The 17,491-nt window shown below is 38.9% G+C and overlaps 1 protein-coding gene across 1 annotated transcript in view; it reads left to right on the top strand.

Annotated features, from left to right (window-relative positions):
* ERICH3 (glutamate rich 3) overlaps window positions 1-17,491 on the top strand; it is a 118,633-nt gene that overhangs the window by 17,124 nt on the left and 84,018 nt on the right. The window contains exons 2-4 of the mRNA XM_062190095.1: window positions 9,633-9,726; window positions 12,168-12,293; window positions 16,268-16,339. Of these exons, the coding sequence (XP_062046079.1) occupies window positions 9,633-9,726; window positions 12,168-12,293; window positions 16,268-16,339 (292 nt within the window). The remainder of the gene's footprint in view (window positions 1-9,632; window positions 9,727-12,167; window positions 12,294-16,267; window positions 16,340-17,491) is intronic.

Here is a 17,491-nt window from a genome sequence, read left to right as displayed (position 1 = left end):
GCCAAAGTTGATGTGTTCTGGGCCTACTGACTCCCCATGCACAGCTTTCCTATGGCCTCTTCTGTGAACACTACAAAACTATTTTGCCGACAGTCAGCACAGTTGGAGACCAGTTTTGTTTTTACTAGTCACTTCAAACCATCATATTAAGGCTATAAATAAAATAATATTATGGTTCTCATCTGGCTGCATTGTTAGAATAAGCTGAGAGAAATTGTAAATCAATATTTAGCATAATTGCTGCGATCTGGCAGGTTTGGATGCAAATAAAAAAGAATGAAGAATGTAATATAAAATCATTTGTATGATATCAGTTCAATCACCCCCTATCAAGTGGCAGGCAGCAGAGACTCATCATCTAATTTTAGTTGGCAGAGAGTTTTCTTATAATGGAATGTAAAATGATTGACCCTCATGTCAATTGTTCTTCTATATTTGTCTTTCTTCAAGTTTTTGCAAAAGCATTTTCTTTTGCTTTCCTGGGAACCTTTTTTCCTAATGCAATTGTGTAGCACACTGCAAAGGGACATATTTGACAAAAACAAAACAACACAACTAACGTGGTTAGTATGACCATGGAGCCTCCTTCATTAAATAAAAAAAAAAAAAGCCAGAAGATACAAAGCATGCTTTAGACCCTCTTACATCATAGATTGCTTCCACTTACCCTGAAGCAAAGAAATAAAGGTTATGATCCTCACATGTGGGTTTTTTTTTTTTAAAGGCTATGTATTCAGGAATTGGACTAATCTACTTTGTTTCTATTAACTGATTTCATCATTCACTCAGCAAATGCTGGCTTTGTTTACTTCCTGCATGGCTCCATACTATACTTGCTGGGAGGGCCATAGAAGTGAATCTTTTATGAGTCTAAAGGGAGTGATTTAACATGAATGAAAGAAATTCTGGCTAAGGTACTAGAAAGGGGTGGCCACAATTCTATGAGAATTCCTGTAATATTCAAGCATCTTCTTTTTTAGACCTTTGAGTTTGCCTACTCTTAGAACCTGTTTCAAGAGTACGAAATGAGAGAGTAGGCTACCCTATGTGGTCATTTCCAAATATGAATTTCTGTAATCCAATGTTATATCATAGCTCTAAGTAAATATATTTCCAGACCAGTAACCTTAGATCATCCACCTCAGGAAGCAGCTACAACATTCTACCTGATGGGGATCATTTTAGGATTGAATTTTCCAGGGTCAGGCATCTTGTAAGATTGATAGCACCAAGTCTTATGGATATAAGGATATATACTTTTTAAAAGTTATCAAATTTTACATTGGGCAGGAGGTGGTAAATATAGAGTTATCTGTCTAAAATAATTACAGGAAATCATTGTACCTCTAAAGAGTTAACGTGTGTAGTCCCATATTCTGTGAATTTTCTCACTTTTAAAAAATAGACATGAAGCTTTTAGTGATAGAAAGATAGATTCTCTAGAGCCATAGTTTAATTTTTTTGTTATTTTTCTGGTTATTGGTGCCACTTTCAAATACTATATTTGGAGAATTTAGATCTTATTAACTTCTTTGCTGAGAATCTTGCTGAGATCCAAAACCTTTGATGTGTGTTTTGAGGTGATGAGTTTTTTATGGAACTGGAATTCAGTGTATTCTTGCAAATTTTTGAGGCACAATGACAGAAATGTTAGGTCAGGAGACAGAGCTCCATTGCTTGTGATCTATGAACTAACATAAAGGCAATCAAGCCACAATAACCTGTGATTTGTTTAACTTGCCTTCACAGTACAAGCACTTGATTTGTGAGTTGCAGAAACATTTTACCTGGCTTTCATTAGAAGCCTGCCTTGGCAGTAGAGGGTTGATGGGGTCCTCCTTGAACACTTTCAAACTCTACAAATTGCAGATTTAGTGACCTCTGAAATGCAAAGCACCTCTCCATTAGGCTTTTCATTTTCAATCATAAAACTGTGATCATTCACATAAATCTCACTTGATTCTGTTGAACATATAATGGTGTAATCAGTTTTTTTTCCAGACTGTAGGTGAGTTGAAACTTTGCATTTGTGGTGATGTAGAGAAATATCTTGCATAGAATTTCTTGATTGAAGTGTAACTAAAAAACAACAGTGTATTTGTTAGAATTCTTATATTATTATTGTTAGGTATAGGAAATAGTTGAACAAGTATATGAGCCTTTAGGTCAAATATTGCTTGTAAAAGATGAATTTTTAGACTAGAACTACATAAATACTATTTCTGTGTATTTATTCATAAAATGAATAACTTTTACAATTTAATCAGTGGTGTGCTTGAAAACTAGCTTTTTAGGAAAGAAAAAAAGATCTGATTTGTCAGGTTCGCCAATTTCTGTGGTGTAAATACGCCCGTGATGACCAATTTCATGCTACCAGTGTCTTGCAAAATTCATGAATAATGAAACGCTTGTCTCATTAGAGCCCGTATGAGGATGTTCCAGCACACCATTTTTGGTACTGTTAAATATGGTTTTGTACATTTTCTAATTGTTATATGCATTAAATCCTCTGTCACATTATTTTGAGGCTCTAAATGGTAGGAACCCTGTCACATTTTTGGAAATGCCTCCTTTTTACTCTGCCCCAGATCCCATAGATGTGGAGTCAGCACAGAGAGTAACACATTTTTTTTTAACTTTTTTTAAATATAAATTTCCAAAGTACAACTTTTGGACAGTGAGAGAGAGACAGAGAGAAAAGTCTTCCTTCCGTTGGTTCACTCCCCAAATGGCCGCTACGGCTGGTGCTGTGCCGATCTGAAGCCAGGAGCCAGGTGCTTCTTCCTGGTCTCCCATGTGGGTGCAGGGGCCCAAGCACTTGGGCCGTCCTCCACTGCCCTCCTGGGCCACAGCAGAGAGCTGGACTGGAAGAGGGGCAACTGGGACTAGAACCCAGTGGCCCATATGGGATGCCAGTGCTGCAGGCGGAGGATTAACCAAGTGAGCCACGCCGCCAGCCCTGCCTTTTCATATTTTAACATCACTAAAATCATTTGCAGTTTACAATGTCATGTTGTAGTATAATTGGCAAATTTTTTTTTTACTTTCTTACTGTTTCATGCAATAATATAATTATCTGAACTTAATGACATGTGCTAAGTACTGAATAAGTGGTGTTTGACATGAAAACAATTATCCCCTGTGGGCTAATCCATCCCCCTACAGGAATTTATTTTAGAAGAAAAATGTGAATTATTTGAAATGCACTTCCGCACACCTCTTGTTCTTTTGTCTTGGCACTCACCTTTGACACATCAGCAGGACAGGTTCCAGTTTGTTCTGTGTGTCTCGTCAGGGCATCAAGAATGTTCTTCCTCCATTTGAGAATGCTTTTTTGGAAGTGGGGATCACCAGCGTGATTGATCATTGGACAATACATATTATAGCCCAATTACCATTACATTCAGAAACCAATGATTCTGCTCCCTGGTATCTGACATACAGGCAAACCTTGTGGTGGGCAGAAGGTGTCCATGTCTTAATCCTCAGAATATATGAATATGTTGTCTTACGTGGCAAGAGGGAATAGAAGTTGCAGATTGAATTAAGGTTGATAATCAGCTGGCCTTAAGATAAGGAGATTTTCTCTGTATAATCACAAGGGTTTCTAAATTTTTATGTATTTGTGTTCATTTTATTTGAGAGAAAGAGAGAGAGAGAGAGAGAGGCAGAAAAACAGAGATCTCCCTCCCATCCAAAAGTTCAGGGCTAGACCTGGCCAAAACCAGGAGTCCAGAACTCATCTGGATCTCTCACATGGGTGGCAGGGTCCCAAGTACTTGAGCCATGACCAGCTGTCTCCAGTGTACATTTTCAGGAAGCTAGATTGGAAGTGGAGTAGCCAGCACTTGAATCAGACACCCCAAGCCTCTGCCTGTGCTAAACAGCCACCCCATAGTGGTCTTTAAATGGGGGTGAAGGAGGCAGATGAACTCGAAGTAGGAAGTTGACAATTTGAGAAACACTTGGCCAACCTTTCCTGGCTTTACAATGGAAGGGGGCTGAGATCCAAGGATTGTGGACAACCTCCAGAAGATAAAAAAGAAAGGAAAAGGATTCTCTCAGCAGGAGCACAGCCTTTCTGGCACCTTGATTTTAGTCCTGTGAAACCCATTTTGGGTTTTTGACCTCCAAAACTATAAGATAAGAAATTGATGTGTCTTCAACTGTTGGTGTTTGTTAGAGCAATAGTAGGCAATTAATACAGACTTCATTAATTCAAATGGGCAATGTTAAAATTTGGGTAAAATAAAACTATCCTGGTTGTGCCAGAATGATTCTTTGTATTCCGTCTGAAAGAGTTTGCCAGCAAAATTTTGTAGTATAAAACAGATTTCAGAAATACGTATTTAGGAGATTATCTGATTTAAATATTTTAGCACATTGTTTTTATGCTAATGATATGGATAATTATAAATAAATGTCATGTATTTTTCAATTTAGTCTATAAGAATTTTCATTTAAAATTTTCCTATCTCTGTACTAGAGAATTGGTCCTCTGTGAGAATTGGTTCTCTACGAATATTTCATGATTCATATTTTCCATCATCATACTTAGCTTCCTTTATTCCTTGTCTTAACAAGACCTGGACTGCAGTATTCGTTGTGACTTGGGCACATTATCAGGAATAAGTTATATGGCAAGTGATTAGGTAAGGCTTGCTTTTTTAATTTATGAAGTTGGGACAATAAATACCTCCATTATGAACTATGTGTTTGTGTCCCCTCCAAATTTAAGTTGCAACACAGTTTCCCATTCTGATGGTACTTGTAGATGAAGTGAGCATTCCTCTGTTCTCTTTCATGTGAGAGTACAGTGAGAAGAAAACCATCTGCCTGACCTTAATCTCAGACTTCTAGCTTCTAGAAGTCTGATAACTAAATGTTTGTTGTTTAAGACACCCAGGCCATGGTATTCTGCCTAAATAGGCTGAGACAGAAATTGGTTCAAAGATGTAGAATGCTGTGAAATGATTACCTAAAAAAATGTGGAAGTGGCTTTGGAACTAGGTAATGGGTAGAGGTTGGAAGAGTTTGGATGGGCATGCTAGAAAAAGCCAAGGTTGCCATGAAGGAGTTGTTTTTTTTAATTTTTGACAGGCAGAGTGGACAGTGGGAGAGAGACAGAGAGAAAGGTCTTCCTTTTTGCCATTGGTTCATCCTCCAATGGCCACTGCAGCCAGCGTGCTGCTGCTGGCGCACCGCGCTGATCCGAAGGCAGGAGCCAGGTGCTTATCCTGGTCTCCCATGCGGGTGCAGGGCCCAAGCACTTGGGCCATCCTCCACTGCACTCCCGGGCCATAGGAGAGAGCTGGCCTGGAAGAGGGGCAACCGGGACAGAATCCGGCACCCCGACCGGGACTAGAACCTGGTGTTGCCAGCGCCGCAAGGCGGAGGATTAGCCTGTTGAGCCACGGCGCCGGCCCATGAAGGAGTTTTTAAAAGTAATTCAGGTGAAAGTACAGAAAGAAAAAAGGAGAGGTAGAGAAAAAATGTGCACCTTCTTCAAGAATACCTAAACAATCATGGATCAAATGTGAGTAGAATTGTGGGTGGTGAGGGTCATTCTGATGATGTGGAAATGAGGAGCATGTTAGTAGGAACTGACCAAGAACTTGCATGAACTCTGTTTGAGTCCCAGTGTTTTGTGGATTGTAGAACATTTGTGGCAGAGGGAGATTAAGTCACTTGCACCAAGTTACAGAGCCAGTAATGGTGGAGCCAGGATGAACTCAGATCTGGAGTCTTAGCAGCTATATCACTTTCAGCCTGACAGTGTCAGGCTGGCCAGTGCTGGGAGTGGAGATTGTGGTTGAAGGGTGCTCTAGTCCAGAAGGAATGATCCTGTCAGTGTGAGGCATGAGGAAGTACTGCCTTAGGTTTTCTTAGTGCTGATTCACATTAAGCACTAAATTTTCTTTGGAGATTTTCAGAAAGATGGAAGATTTGTAACAATTAGATACTTCTCAGGTTCCAGGGGCCTAGGAGAAATCAAATGAATTCTGGTATGTGGAAGTGCTTGGTGACCTGCATTATGAGATATGGATATTAGACCCTTCCAGCTTAGGGCACAGTGTCTGAATGGTAACACTTAGTAACCCTTTGTGAATGAACTAGCTCATGATGCAGGGAGAAATCAAACACACACACAAATTATCAATGTGTGCATCTCCTTCCCTGAAGGTTGGGAGCTCTGTGAATGCAGTGTCTGACCACTGTGTGTCCCCAGTGCCTTACAGAATGACCTACAGTAATCAGTACTCAATAAACATTGTTTTAGTGCCTATTCTGTTAACTGGACTGTTCATGGGACAGACGGTCTCTGGGGCTAGATGGAGGGATGGATAGGATTCGCTACTTTTAATACTACAGGACCTCATTTACATATTCAGCATGGTGGCAGGTGAGGAGGATCCGAGGACTGAATGCTGAAAGCTGCTGCTGGGAAGGCAGTGCTCCCAATGACTCAGTGGCCAGGGCCTCCAAATCTCAGGCCCTGAAAGGACATAGGGTGTGAACTGCAGTGGGGCTAACAGGAAATAGTATAGACTCAGGGTAGCTTTGCTTCCCGGAGGAAGGTTTTCTCCATTCAATTGAGCCAGAAAGTGGATTATTCCCCACCTAATGACAGAGAGGCTGAGTAAATAAATCACATAAAAAGGCAAATATGTTAGACCAGTCTGGGCAAGTGAGGTGTGGGGCTTGGCATGAAGTATGTGGCCTGTGAGTAGTATGGTTACCATAGCCTGGTGGTTTTGCTGTGACCAATGGAGTCATTGATGGACAGGGGAGGATCACAGGACAAAGGCAGCAGGACCAGGAAGTCCAGTTTTAACCATGGATGCAGAGGGTAATGCACAAAAGGGGTGGAGTGTGCAGTGTTCACAATGATGAATCCAGAGCAAGGTGACCTTATCTGGCCTACGGTTATGCCAAGTGAAAGAAAGGAAAGGCAAGTAGGGATGAAACAGCAGTGAATGCAGGGGATAAGGCAGGAACATCAGAAAAGTTCCATCACCCTACATTTGTGGCTTGGCCAGTAAATTCTTATAATTCAGTAAATAAAATGCAAGGCTACAGCCCATTCCAAATACATATAAAGAGGACCAGTGCAGGAGGGATCAGACCAATGGCCCACACAGGAAAGGTGCCTGCGAGAGCAGAAATAAAATCAGGTTGTGCCAAAGCTAAGATTTATTATTAGGACCAAAATATTAAAATGTTTCAAAGCTTGAATCAAAAGAAGGGGATATTTTACCTACCAGTAGGGAAACGTGTCCATGTTAATCCAACTTTTTGACCCCACTTCATGTAGTCAGCTTTTAGTATCTTAACTATTCTGAAACTACTGATTTTTTTTTTCACTTGAGCCTGAAAAACAGACAAAAGAATATCTATGATATCACTCTAATGATTTATCTTAAGAATCTGTGAACTGTGGAATCATGATTGTTAGGACTGAGAGACACCTGCTCACCTTTTTGAAATGAGGAGCTGAAAAGATATTCTGAGATTCAGAAAGGGTAAAGGATACACTGTTGACCTTTTGGAGACAGGAAACCTTTGATGAACTATAGGACACCAAGACAGTTCATTTAAAAGACAGTTTCAAAGAATTATCTGGGTCTGGTTTTATATGTGCCTTAGTGAAGCTCTTGGGCTGTCTTTTTACATAAACCCAGCAAAATAATAGTTTCCGCAGTTGTTCATATGTCTGCAACCTTCATGTGGCACCTTGGCTTCTGGGCTTTGTAACTGCATTTCAGTCTCTTTTGTGGACAAAATTAAACTTTCCTTACCATTTGACAGCATGGAACTTTTCTGCGTTGAGCTGCTAAGGAGAAAAGAGACAAGAAAAGGTCACCAATACCATCTCCATATAATTAAGGCAGTGCAAACAGCTAAATAAAATTGTTACTAATGACATTTACTCGATTCTATGAGTCCCTGTGCTAGTCTCAGAATAAATTAAGGATCAGCTGTTCCAAAAATGTACAGATTGTAAATCTTTGTTGCAGGTAATAAAGTATGCATTCCTTTCTTTCTTTTTTAAAGACAGCTTTACTTTACAACTGAGCTTTGGCTTGGTTGTTCTTTTCCTCTCTCTCAGTCTCAGTACCTATCTATGTATTCATATATACCTATATACTAACATCTATGCATATCTAATTATATAAATGTGTATGTATATACACACATGCATATATAAATGTATTTATATTTATGCTTTTATATAAGGCAGCAGAATAATTCATAAAGCATAGGTTAAAACTGAAAAAAAATAGCTTCCAAATTTGGTTTGTAGGCTTAAACTGATCATTTACTAAGGTATAGCATGGAATCAAGTAACTAATTTATCCTCATTTAGCTCTTAAAATAAAAGTCTCTAAAAATCAAAGGTAAATCTAGTTTTTTGGGGGAGGGAGGTTATGGGTTATGAAATTATCGAACTTGTCTAGATATGTATGAAGAAGTTAACGCTTTAAAAATGCTAAGTTTAAACTTGGTAAGTAGCTTATATCAGTACCAATAAGTAATAAACAAAATTATGTCTTCATTCACTATGCCATGTCACAGTTCTACATCTGTGAATTCAACAAACTACGTATCAAAAATATTTTTTAAAATGTTATGTATGTACTGATGAGATAGACTTCCTTCCCTCTGTCATTATTCCCTTTACAACACAGTATAATATCTATCTGAAGAGCATTTACATTGTGTTAGGTATCATAAGCAACCCAGAGATAATTTAAAGTTTGTGGTAGGACGTTTGTAAGTTACATGCAAATACTACACTGTTTTCTGTCAGAGTCTTGAGAATATGCATGTTTTGAGATCCACTGGAGAGGAGAGGGGAGAGGGGAGTCCCTGAACATATAACCTCTGGGTACCAAGGGATGGCTGTATTATTTAGGTACATACAACAAATAACATCATAGGGATACCATGAATAATGCACTATCCTGATCCTGTGATGTGATGTGAAATGCAACTGTGATGTGATGTGAAATGTAGTCTATGATGTGAAATGTAACTCAGGATCTTACAGGAGTCAGGTGGAAAGTAACTGTGCACACCCAGTGCATACCAGGGTATGCTTCCTGGGAGAGGTGCCTGAGCATCGTGGAATTACCCACTGGCTGAAAGACAAGGGAGGGGACATCACAGTGGAAGGACTGCCTTGTGGCCTGACATATGTTGGGGGACAACAGGCAAGCTTGAGTTATCAGACTTTAGGATACAAATGTGATAAGAGGCTGGAGCCCTACTTCGCCATCAGTCTTTCTCTATGAAGCCTTTTCTTTTCTGACAACTGGAGCTGGTGTCCCCTTCTGTCTTCCCACGACTTCCTGTATGTTTCTATTATTGGAATTTTCACACCTAATTCAATTGTTTATGTCTGATTTCTCTACTTGCCTGGAGGATAATCAAAGTTAGGGCTGTCTCCCAGCTCTTATCATAAAGCCTAGAAAACAGTAGGTGCTCATACATGTTTATGAAGCACATATATGAATGAGTGGCTGGATGAATGTGTGGTTATGCACAGTTTGGGGATGAGAACATTAAGAATCGCTTGGTTATCAAGCAACACTTCATAAAACCTTAATGGTTTCATTTTTCTGTTTCAGATTACTTGCAGCATACAACAGCCTTACTGATAAACACCTGGCTGGGTATTTTAACAATACGAGGATAAGGCGACATCTCTTAAGATCAGGGCTGGTAAGATTGGCTTTACTTTCTTCCCATCTTCTTGTTTCATTAAGTCCAATAATTCCCTGCCTTTTCAGAGTCCCTCTTTGAGCTAATCAACAACATCTTTTTTGTGCATTAACTTTAGAAAAATTACTTCCTTCCCAAAGTTCTGATTTATCTGTGAGCTTCAAAAGATGGGAAGGGAGGTCACAATGACTACCAAAATTTATATTGAGAAAAAGTCCCTATGAATTTACAATCACATATGTCATTGCTATTCATTTATTTGTTGCATATTTATTGGGCACATTCTATGAGCCAGGAAACGTTAAAGAATGAGGACACAGATGACTTTACTGTGTTTGGAAAAAATGTGCTGTTTTTAATCATTATAAACATGGTGTGGAAACAGGAATAGTTCCACATCTCTCCTTGAGTTTATTTAATCTTTCATTTCCTCTGATGGTTTATACATTGATGACTATCGTTAGCTTCACAACTCTCTCTTCCACAAAATGTCCATGCTTTTCAGTGTATATCATGTGAAAATCCTTGATAACTACTGTGGTTTTCCAATGAGAGAAAAGGGTGTGGTTATAGAAAATGTTAGCTATTTGCTTCCTTGAGACACCTTGCATTTCCTTAGCTATTGTTGGCCTGGTGTTGAAAGAACATACACTGCACTTATAATTGCTGTTCAGGTGCTTGGCACTCCAGCTACACAGACTCAGCTTGCTTTTCCTCTGTTGGGGCTTTGTTATCAGGCAGATCTGGCTGAAACCAGACTCTGCCATTTACAAGACCTAGAGTTGAGCAAATCACTTATTTAACTTTTTCAGCCCCAATTTCCTCCATTGTAAAATGAAGATTGAGATCCTGCTGCCTAGCTCTCAGGATTGTTGTGAATATAGAGATGTGCAATACATGCTGGTTGTAATTATCAGCATTATTATTAACATCACTCCTTTGGAGAACTGTCTGTAAGTTTCATGTATGAATGACCTGAGCTGTGTATGTATGTATCACATCATGAACAGGCACTTATTGAACAGCACACATGTTCATGCAACTCAAATAAGGAAGATATAGACCTTTCTCTGGAACAGTTTGAATACAGCCCCTCAATCAGCAGTGTTCAGCATCGCCTGGGAACTTATTAGCGAATGCATCTCTGAGAGCTCTACCCCCAGACCTACTGAATCAGAAACTCTGGGATGGGGACCATCAATCTATTTTTCAACAAGCCCTCCAGATGATTCAATTGCAAGTTCAAATTTAATAATCTCTGCCCTTTAGGAGCTTCCAGTCTAATTAGGAAGATCAGACATAGTTCCACAGGAGAGATTACAGTGACAGGTGTTATCTGCCAAGGGGTTGCAATCAGGGCCTGCTAACATTTTCCCCAGTTCTCCAATTCTACACATGTGACTTAGTAGCCTGTAGGTAGCACATTCTGAAAACTGCAGCTGGATTACTTGTCATTCCAAGCACCCTATCTATAATCACTTCCTTTTCTTCCATTGGAAAATGTATTTATAAAAAAAAATTAACAGCCCAACACACATAGAACTCTAATTAATCTTAACACCCCAATATGTAGCAACGAGTTAAAAACCATTCCATTTAGCAAAATTAAGAATAGAAGAAATACATGCCCTGTGTTAGAACTAAAAGGAAGAGGAGGGCTTAAATAACTGAAAGAGAAATAGCAATCCAGGAAGAATAATATCCTTTATTTACAGGAGATATAGAAAAACACAACAAAAATACCCACAGGAAGGGTTCAAAGAAAAGAAAAAGCAAGGAACAGAAACTTCCACCCCGGTACTTGCAGTGATGCCAATTGAGACCAATATTGAATACCTCTCTCTTTAGTACTCATAATATGTAAAAGTCTGAATCACAACAAATTAAAGTGTGTTCTGGGCTAGAGAGTGGTAGAAGAAAAACAGTGGGAAAACAAAGTAATGAAACTGATTACTTTAAAAAACAAACTGTTGAGATCCTTAGTAGCTTGTGTGTTCTGCCCTCCAAAGTATTTCCTGTGAGATCATCAGTCCTGTGACCACTGCTCCTGTTCATTGTTTCACGGTAGCAGGCCACCCTCTTCTTCCCAGCAGGTGTTCAAAAAGAGAAATGAAAAGAACACCTGGGTTCCATCAAGGGAAAATTGTTGCTCTGATGAAACCCTTGTTTGAAACGTTAAGTAGGCCACCTGTGTGTGTTCTCACAAGGATGGGTATATGAGACTGCCTTTCACCTTTTTGCCTTATGAAATATTTAGTAAAAGTGAAAGTTTATCAACATCAGGATGTACTCCTCCAGACCTTGAGGGTACTGCTGCTTTCTTACTTCTCTTTGCCTCCCTGCCCCAATCCCACCACCTCTCTCCTCACCTTCCCCTCTTTCTTGGTAACAACACATTTTCTATTTTGTATTTTTATGTATGTTTTATTTACTCATGACAGATCACAAGAAGTGGAAGAATTCTTTCTGAAAAAGAATACAAATTAAATGTCATGAAGCGAGAGCACCAAAAATATGTTCGGGAGTGCTTAGCCCAGGCTATTTTCCATAAGGTTCTTGATATGGAGGTATAAATATTTACTATTTCCTTTATAGCTGATATTTTCTAATTTGGTAATTAATAGTGATTCTGTACTGAGAAGCAGGGGGATTCTTCCTGTATTTCATTACAAAGAAAATGATCAATGTAACCTGAGAATTACTCTCTATCTCTCTATGTAGCCAAGAGCCAGGAGACTAAAATATGCTTTTCTCCTTTTCAGTTGGGAAAAAATATGGAGATCGTTATATATTTTGTGATATTCAATTTTCCAAATGTAGATTTTTAATCCGCAATGGCTACTCAGAAACATACCAGCCCTCACCATCTGTACTTCAATTTCCATTTGCTAAAAAAAAAAAGAAGTGACATCTGTTTAAATATCAGTAATTCCATTGCCATGAATTATTTCAGATCTGTTATTCTTTTAAGGCTCCGAAGCGCAGCCGTATGTTAGGTTTCAAGGAATAGGCATTGAAACATCTGCTGTCCCTCCTACTTTAGGCCACATTGGTCAACAGAGATCTACTACCCAAGCATCAACATTTTTTTTTTTTATCTGACATGGCATTTTTAGTGGGACATCTCAGTAACTTGATATATTATTTCAGCCTTGTTCCATGAAGCTTGTAGTTTCAAGTCTCAACACCATTTTAATCTCTGTGAAAAAGGAAAAAGCATGTCACTTCTTGGCTTGACCATACAACAGTAAATCAGAAAACTTGGCTTGTGCAATCATTGACTTGTGAGTACAGTAAACATTTATGAACAACTATAGACTCATCAGTAAACCAGTAGTAAGTATAGTGCCACTGAAGTATTTCTTATATGCTGCCATCATACTGAGCTAGGGGAGTGCTCACTTATGACATATATTAATCTGTTAATTTAGGAATTTTGTACTATTTATCATAAACTACAGAGAATCATTGTTTATTGTTTCAAATTCACTTGCTTATAAAAGTATTAGCTAGAATCGAGAATTCTGATAAAAAGCAAATAATGTAGCATAAAATGAATTTACACCCAGTTTCAAAATCAATAGGTACTGAGTTCAGTATTAACCTTTATTCTTGAAGTTTGGTTTTCCAAAATCTCATTTCAGTGACACATCATGTCATATCAAAACCATTAGATTTATTATTATTTGAGACTTTATGCATTCTTAAAGTATAAAATATCTTATATAATAATATAACTATATAATTTATTAATAGCATAATAATCAGAATATGTAGATTAGTCAACCCTAATCCAAAAATATGAAATGCTCTGAAATCTAAAACTTTTTGAGAACTATGACCCCCCAAAGTTTCAGAGTTTGAAGTATTTCAGATTTGGTACTTTCAGTGTGCAAATATTCCAAAACCAAAAATCTCTGAAATCTGAAGCATTTCCATAAGGTTCTTGATATGGAGGTATAAATATTTACTATTTCCTTCACAGCTGATATTTTCTTTTTTCTTTTTTTTAATTTTTGACAGGCAGAGTGGACAGTGAGAGAGAGACAGAGAGAAAGGTCTTCCTTTGTTGCCGTTGGTTCACCCTCCAATGGCCGCCGCGGTAGGTGCGCTGCGGCCGGTACACCGCGCTGATCCAATGGCAGGAGCCAGGTGCTTCTCCTGGTCTCCCATGGGGTGCAGGGCCCAAGGACCTGGGCCATCCTCCACTGCACTCCCTGGCCACAGCAGAGAGCTGGCCTGGAAGAGGGGCAACCGGGACAGGATCGGTGCCCCGACCGGGACTAGAACCTGGTATGCCAGCGCCGCAAGGCGGAGGATTAGCCTAGTGAGCCGCGGCACCGGCCCACAGCTGATATTTTCTAATTGGTGTCCTAAGTATAAGGAATATTCACCCCATATAATATATTAGTATTCCTAGAGTAGCAAAAAAATATTTCTGTCTAAACTGTCACATGTGTCCTCCATTTAGTTTATGCTGATTATGTTTACTAATGTTGTGTTCATATTCATGTATTTACTCAAGCAGTAAACATTAATTTCAGGCTTTCTATGTGCCAGTATTAGGCTATGTGTTGTAGCTTTGAGACAGAATTAAAAAAATATTGTAGAAGGTACTTGAATGCTGGAAGAAACACTCTGGACTCAGAGAAGAAGGGAGGGATGGCCTTCCTCTGGGGGATTTATAGGGGTCAACAGCTCCTGCTATGTGAACTGAACTGAGTGACAGTTGTCATGGAATCAGGGGAAAGGCCTTCCAGAGAGTGAAGGCAGCAGACATGAAAGGACATTGTAGATGGAAAGGAAAGCTCACTGAGGCCAAACTGCACAGTGGGTTGGTTGGAAGGAGTGGCAGTATGACACACCAGTAGGGTGGGGACTTGTTGCTGGAGGGCCTTAAATCCCCAACCTGGTTTGGAGTGTAGGTGATGAGGCGATGAAACATGTTTCAGCAGGGGAGTGAAATAAATGAGCAGAACTGTTTCAGAGAGATGATGTAGCTAAAATGTGGAAGATGGATTAATGAGCTGGAAAAGATTGGAGGTGGGAGGTCAATTAGGAAGCTGTTGCCAGAGGGCGTGGGCTAACAGCAGTAGCAGTAACGCTGGGGAGATGCAGCTGTCTACAGAGACATCGATGACAGAGAAAGATTTAAACTGACTCAACATAGAGGACTAAGGGAGAAGGAGTTCCAGGCAGGTCTGAGTTTTCCAGCCTGGTGTGGGTGGTGCCTGCACTGCAGGAGGGGCTGGGGGAGAGCATTCAAGTGGCCAAAAGTATGGCCCTTGGAAAGTTGTCCTGGAAGCCATGGGGCTCTCCCAAACAGCAGGATGGTTGAACAAGACAAGCGCTGGGGCAAAAGGAAATTACATTTGACCCAGAAGACAAAGACATTAGTGGCCTTGGTGAAAGTCGTTTCTGTGGTGGTGATGAGCAAGGGACTGACTGCAGAGAGCTGGGAATAAGTGAAAAGATGGAAAGCGGTTGATAGTGAATTTAATAAAGTTTGGTGATAAGTGGGTGAGAGATCAGGGAAAGAGAGAGAGGGAAGGGAAGTGTCAAGAAGAGGATTGATGATACTTAGGTTGAGAATGATTGAGTTGGCAAGGTCCCCAAGGCAGCAGGAGGAGGGGATCAAAAACAGAGAAAAGACACTTCTTTCAAGGAGGCAATAAATAAAGCACTCGCAAATATGACTGAATGATTTCTAACCAAATTGTAAGCGGGTAACTTTTTGTGAAATTTATTTTTAAATATAAAATTACTATTATAGAAAAATTAGAAAGTGAAGGAAAATAAGCACTTGTATTTTTTCCTCTCAGATAACCGTGTTTAACATACTGTCATATTTTTTAGTCTCTTATATTCACATTTATCCATTAATAAAATCATGTCGTATCGTCAGAGGAACATGTTTTATGAAAAAATAAAAAAGCAAGCAGCTAATGTCAGACTAAGTTTCCATATAGCTCCACTATTCACTGATGTGGACTCAGGCAATCTTATGATCTTCTGCCTCAGTTTCTGTGTTTGTAAGAGGAGAATAGCAATTAAAGTTGCTCAAGAGGAGATAATAGATATGGATCATCTTTCTGCATTACATGCATTCTGCATTAACTGAAAATATTTGTGAACCTCATTTCAGCGATTACATCTTCTTTCATCAGATGGATATTCAGAGACCCATTCCCTTTGAAGTTTATATTACTTCTGCATTTTGCTTTGATGAAAAAACAAAAATCATTTTCAGACATCATTGTGCATAAAACATTTTTAAAATTATTATTCAGATTTCCCCCAATTTAGAATTTAAATGTACAGATTAAAGGGTATGAATACTTTTAACTGCCTAATATATGTTTGAAATTGGTTTGCCAAAGAGTTGTTCCAATTTTTATTCCTACCTGCACACTTACACAAGTGATTCTTCTCCATCTCAATGACAAGAGGGATAATTGAGTATCTAGTTAGCTATTGTGATTTTTTTTTTATCTAAAATATTCCTGGCTATAATTGATAGGATTCTCTCCTCCATTTTTAGCGTTACCATCAGCTTGAAATAAAAAAGAAACTGGAGACCTTAGCTAGGAAGGAGCGAATTCCCAGATTTAAGGTAAGGAGCTACATAATTCTCTTTTACTCTTACTTGGATCATCTTATGATTTAAAAAACCAGTGCTGCTATTATTGAGATTTCCTGGGGTGCTTTTCTTTTGAGTAATGCATAGCTGAGGTCAAATGATGGTTTCACCAAGCCTGAATCTTGGCCCTAATCATTACAGAAGGTTGTGACAAAATAGGAGCCATTTGTGGTAATAAATTTTAATAATGTGCAAAGCTTTCAGAGACAAACTTGAAAATATCTTTTCATATTTGAAATTTTGTATTTGTATTTTCTTGCATTACAGTCCAAATGATCTTTGTCCTCTCTTAGGAAAGTTAAAAGAAATGGTAATGTTCACACTGTGATAAACAATTTCAAGAATTGTACAACAGCACATTTTCATGTGAATGTGACCCTTGAAAATTATGATGGGGAAGATCCTCCTTAGCAACAGAAAGCCTAATAAGGTTTAGACATTCTACATAAGACATTTTAAAATTCTCTGTTTTCTATTTTTGTACTGTATCTCTCTGTTTTGCAGTGAACTTATGAAATATATAAATTTGAATCAAGAGAGATGTCATTTTGTGTTGGCAATGTTCCTCAGTTTCTTGAGCCATTCAAGCCCCTGTGTTGTTAGTAATTTTTTCTGCAGTATTACAAATGTAGGGCCTAAGACATGTTTCACAGACAGATGAATGTTTATAAAGCTTCTGTAGAATAAGTTGCCATAGCAGACGGTATTTTTCCCCTCTTGCCTGCTGGACTCAAATCTATTTTATCAGGGCCAAAAGATAATCTTGTTAAAAAATGTTTTAAAATGACAGGAGATGGGTCAGATTTTCAAGAACAGAAGAGTTGGCTGTAAAGATTTGTGGTAATTCAGCTTTGCAGATGTTGTGCTACATCAAGGACTGAGTTATAGATTCCATAGTTTATCTACTGAGATGTTGATAGTGCAAAATGGTTATTAAATTAAGAGTCACCAGCACAGCCTGAAATCGTATAAGCTGATGTGGCTGTGGCCAGATTGCCAGGCACACAAAACCTGGGCATGTTATGGCATTGGCAGAGTTTGGAGGTAGATGCTGTGGGCTCTCTCTGTAGGATTTTCATTTATAATGCTTTTTACTGTATGGCTACAGTGGGCAAAAGATATGGT

Source organism: Lepus europaeus, chromosome 5 (assembly GCF_033115175.1).
Source record: "Lepus europaeus isolate LE1 chromosome 5, mLepTim1.pri, whole genome shotgun sequence".
Classification (NCBI taxonomy): Eukaryota; Metazoa; Chordata; class Mammalia; order Lagomorpha; family Leporidae; genus Lepus; species Lepus europaeus.
The sequence above is the reverse complement of the archived record's forward strand: the minus strand, read 5'-3'. Positions and strand labels throughout refer to the sequence as shown.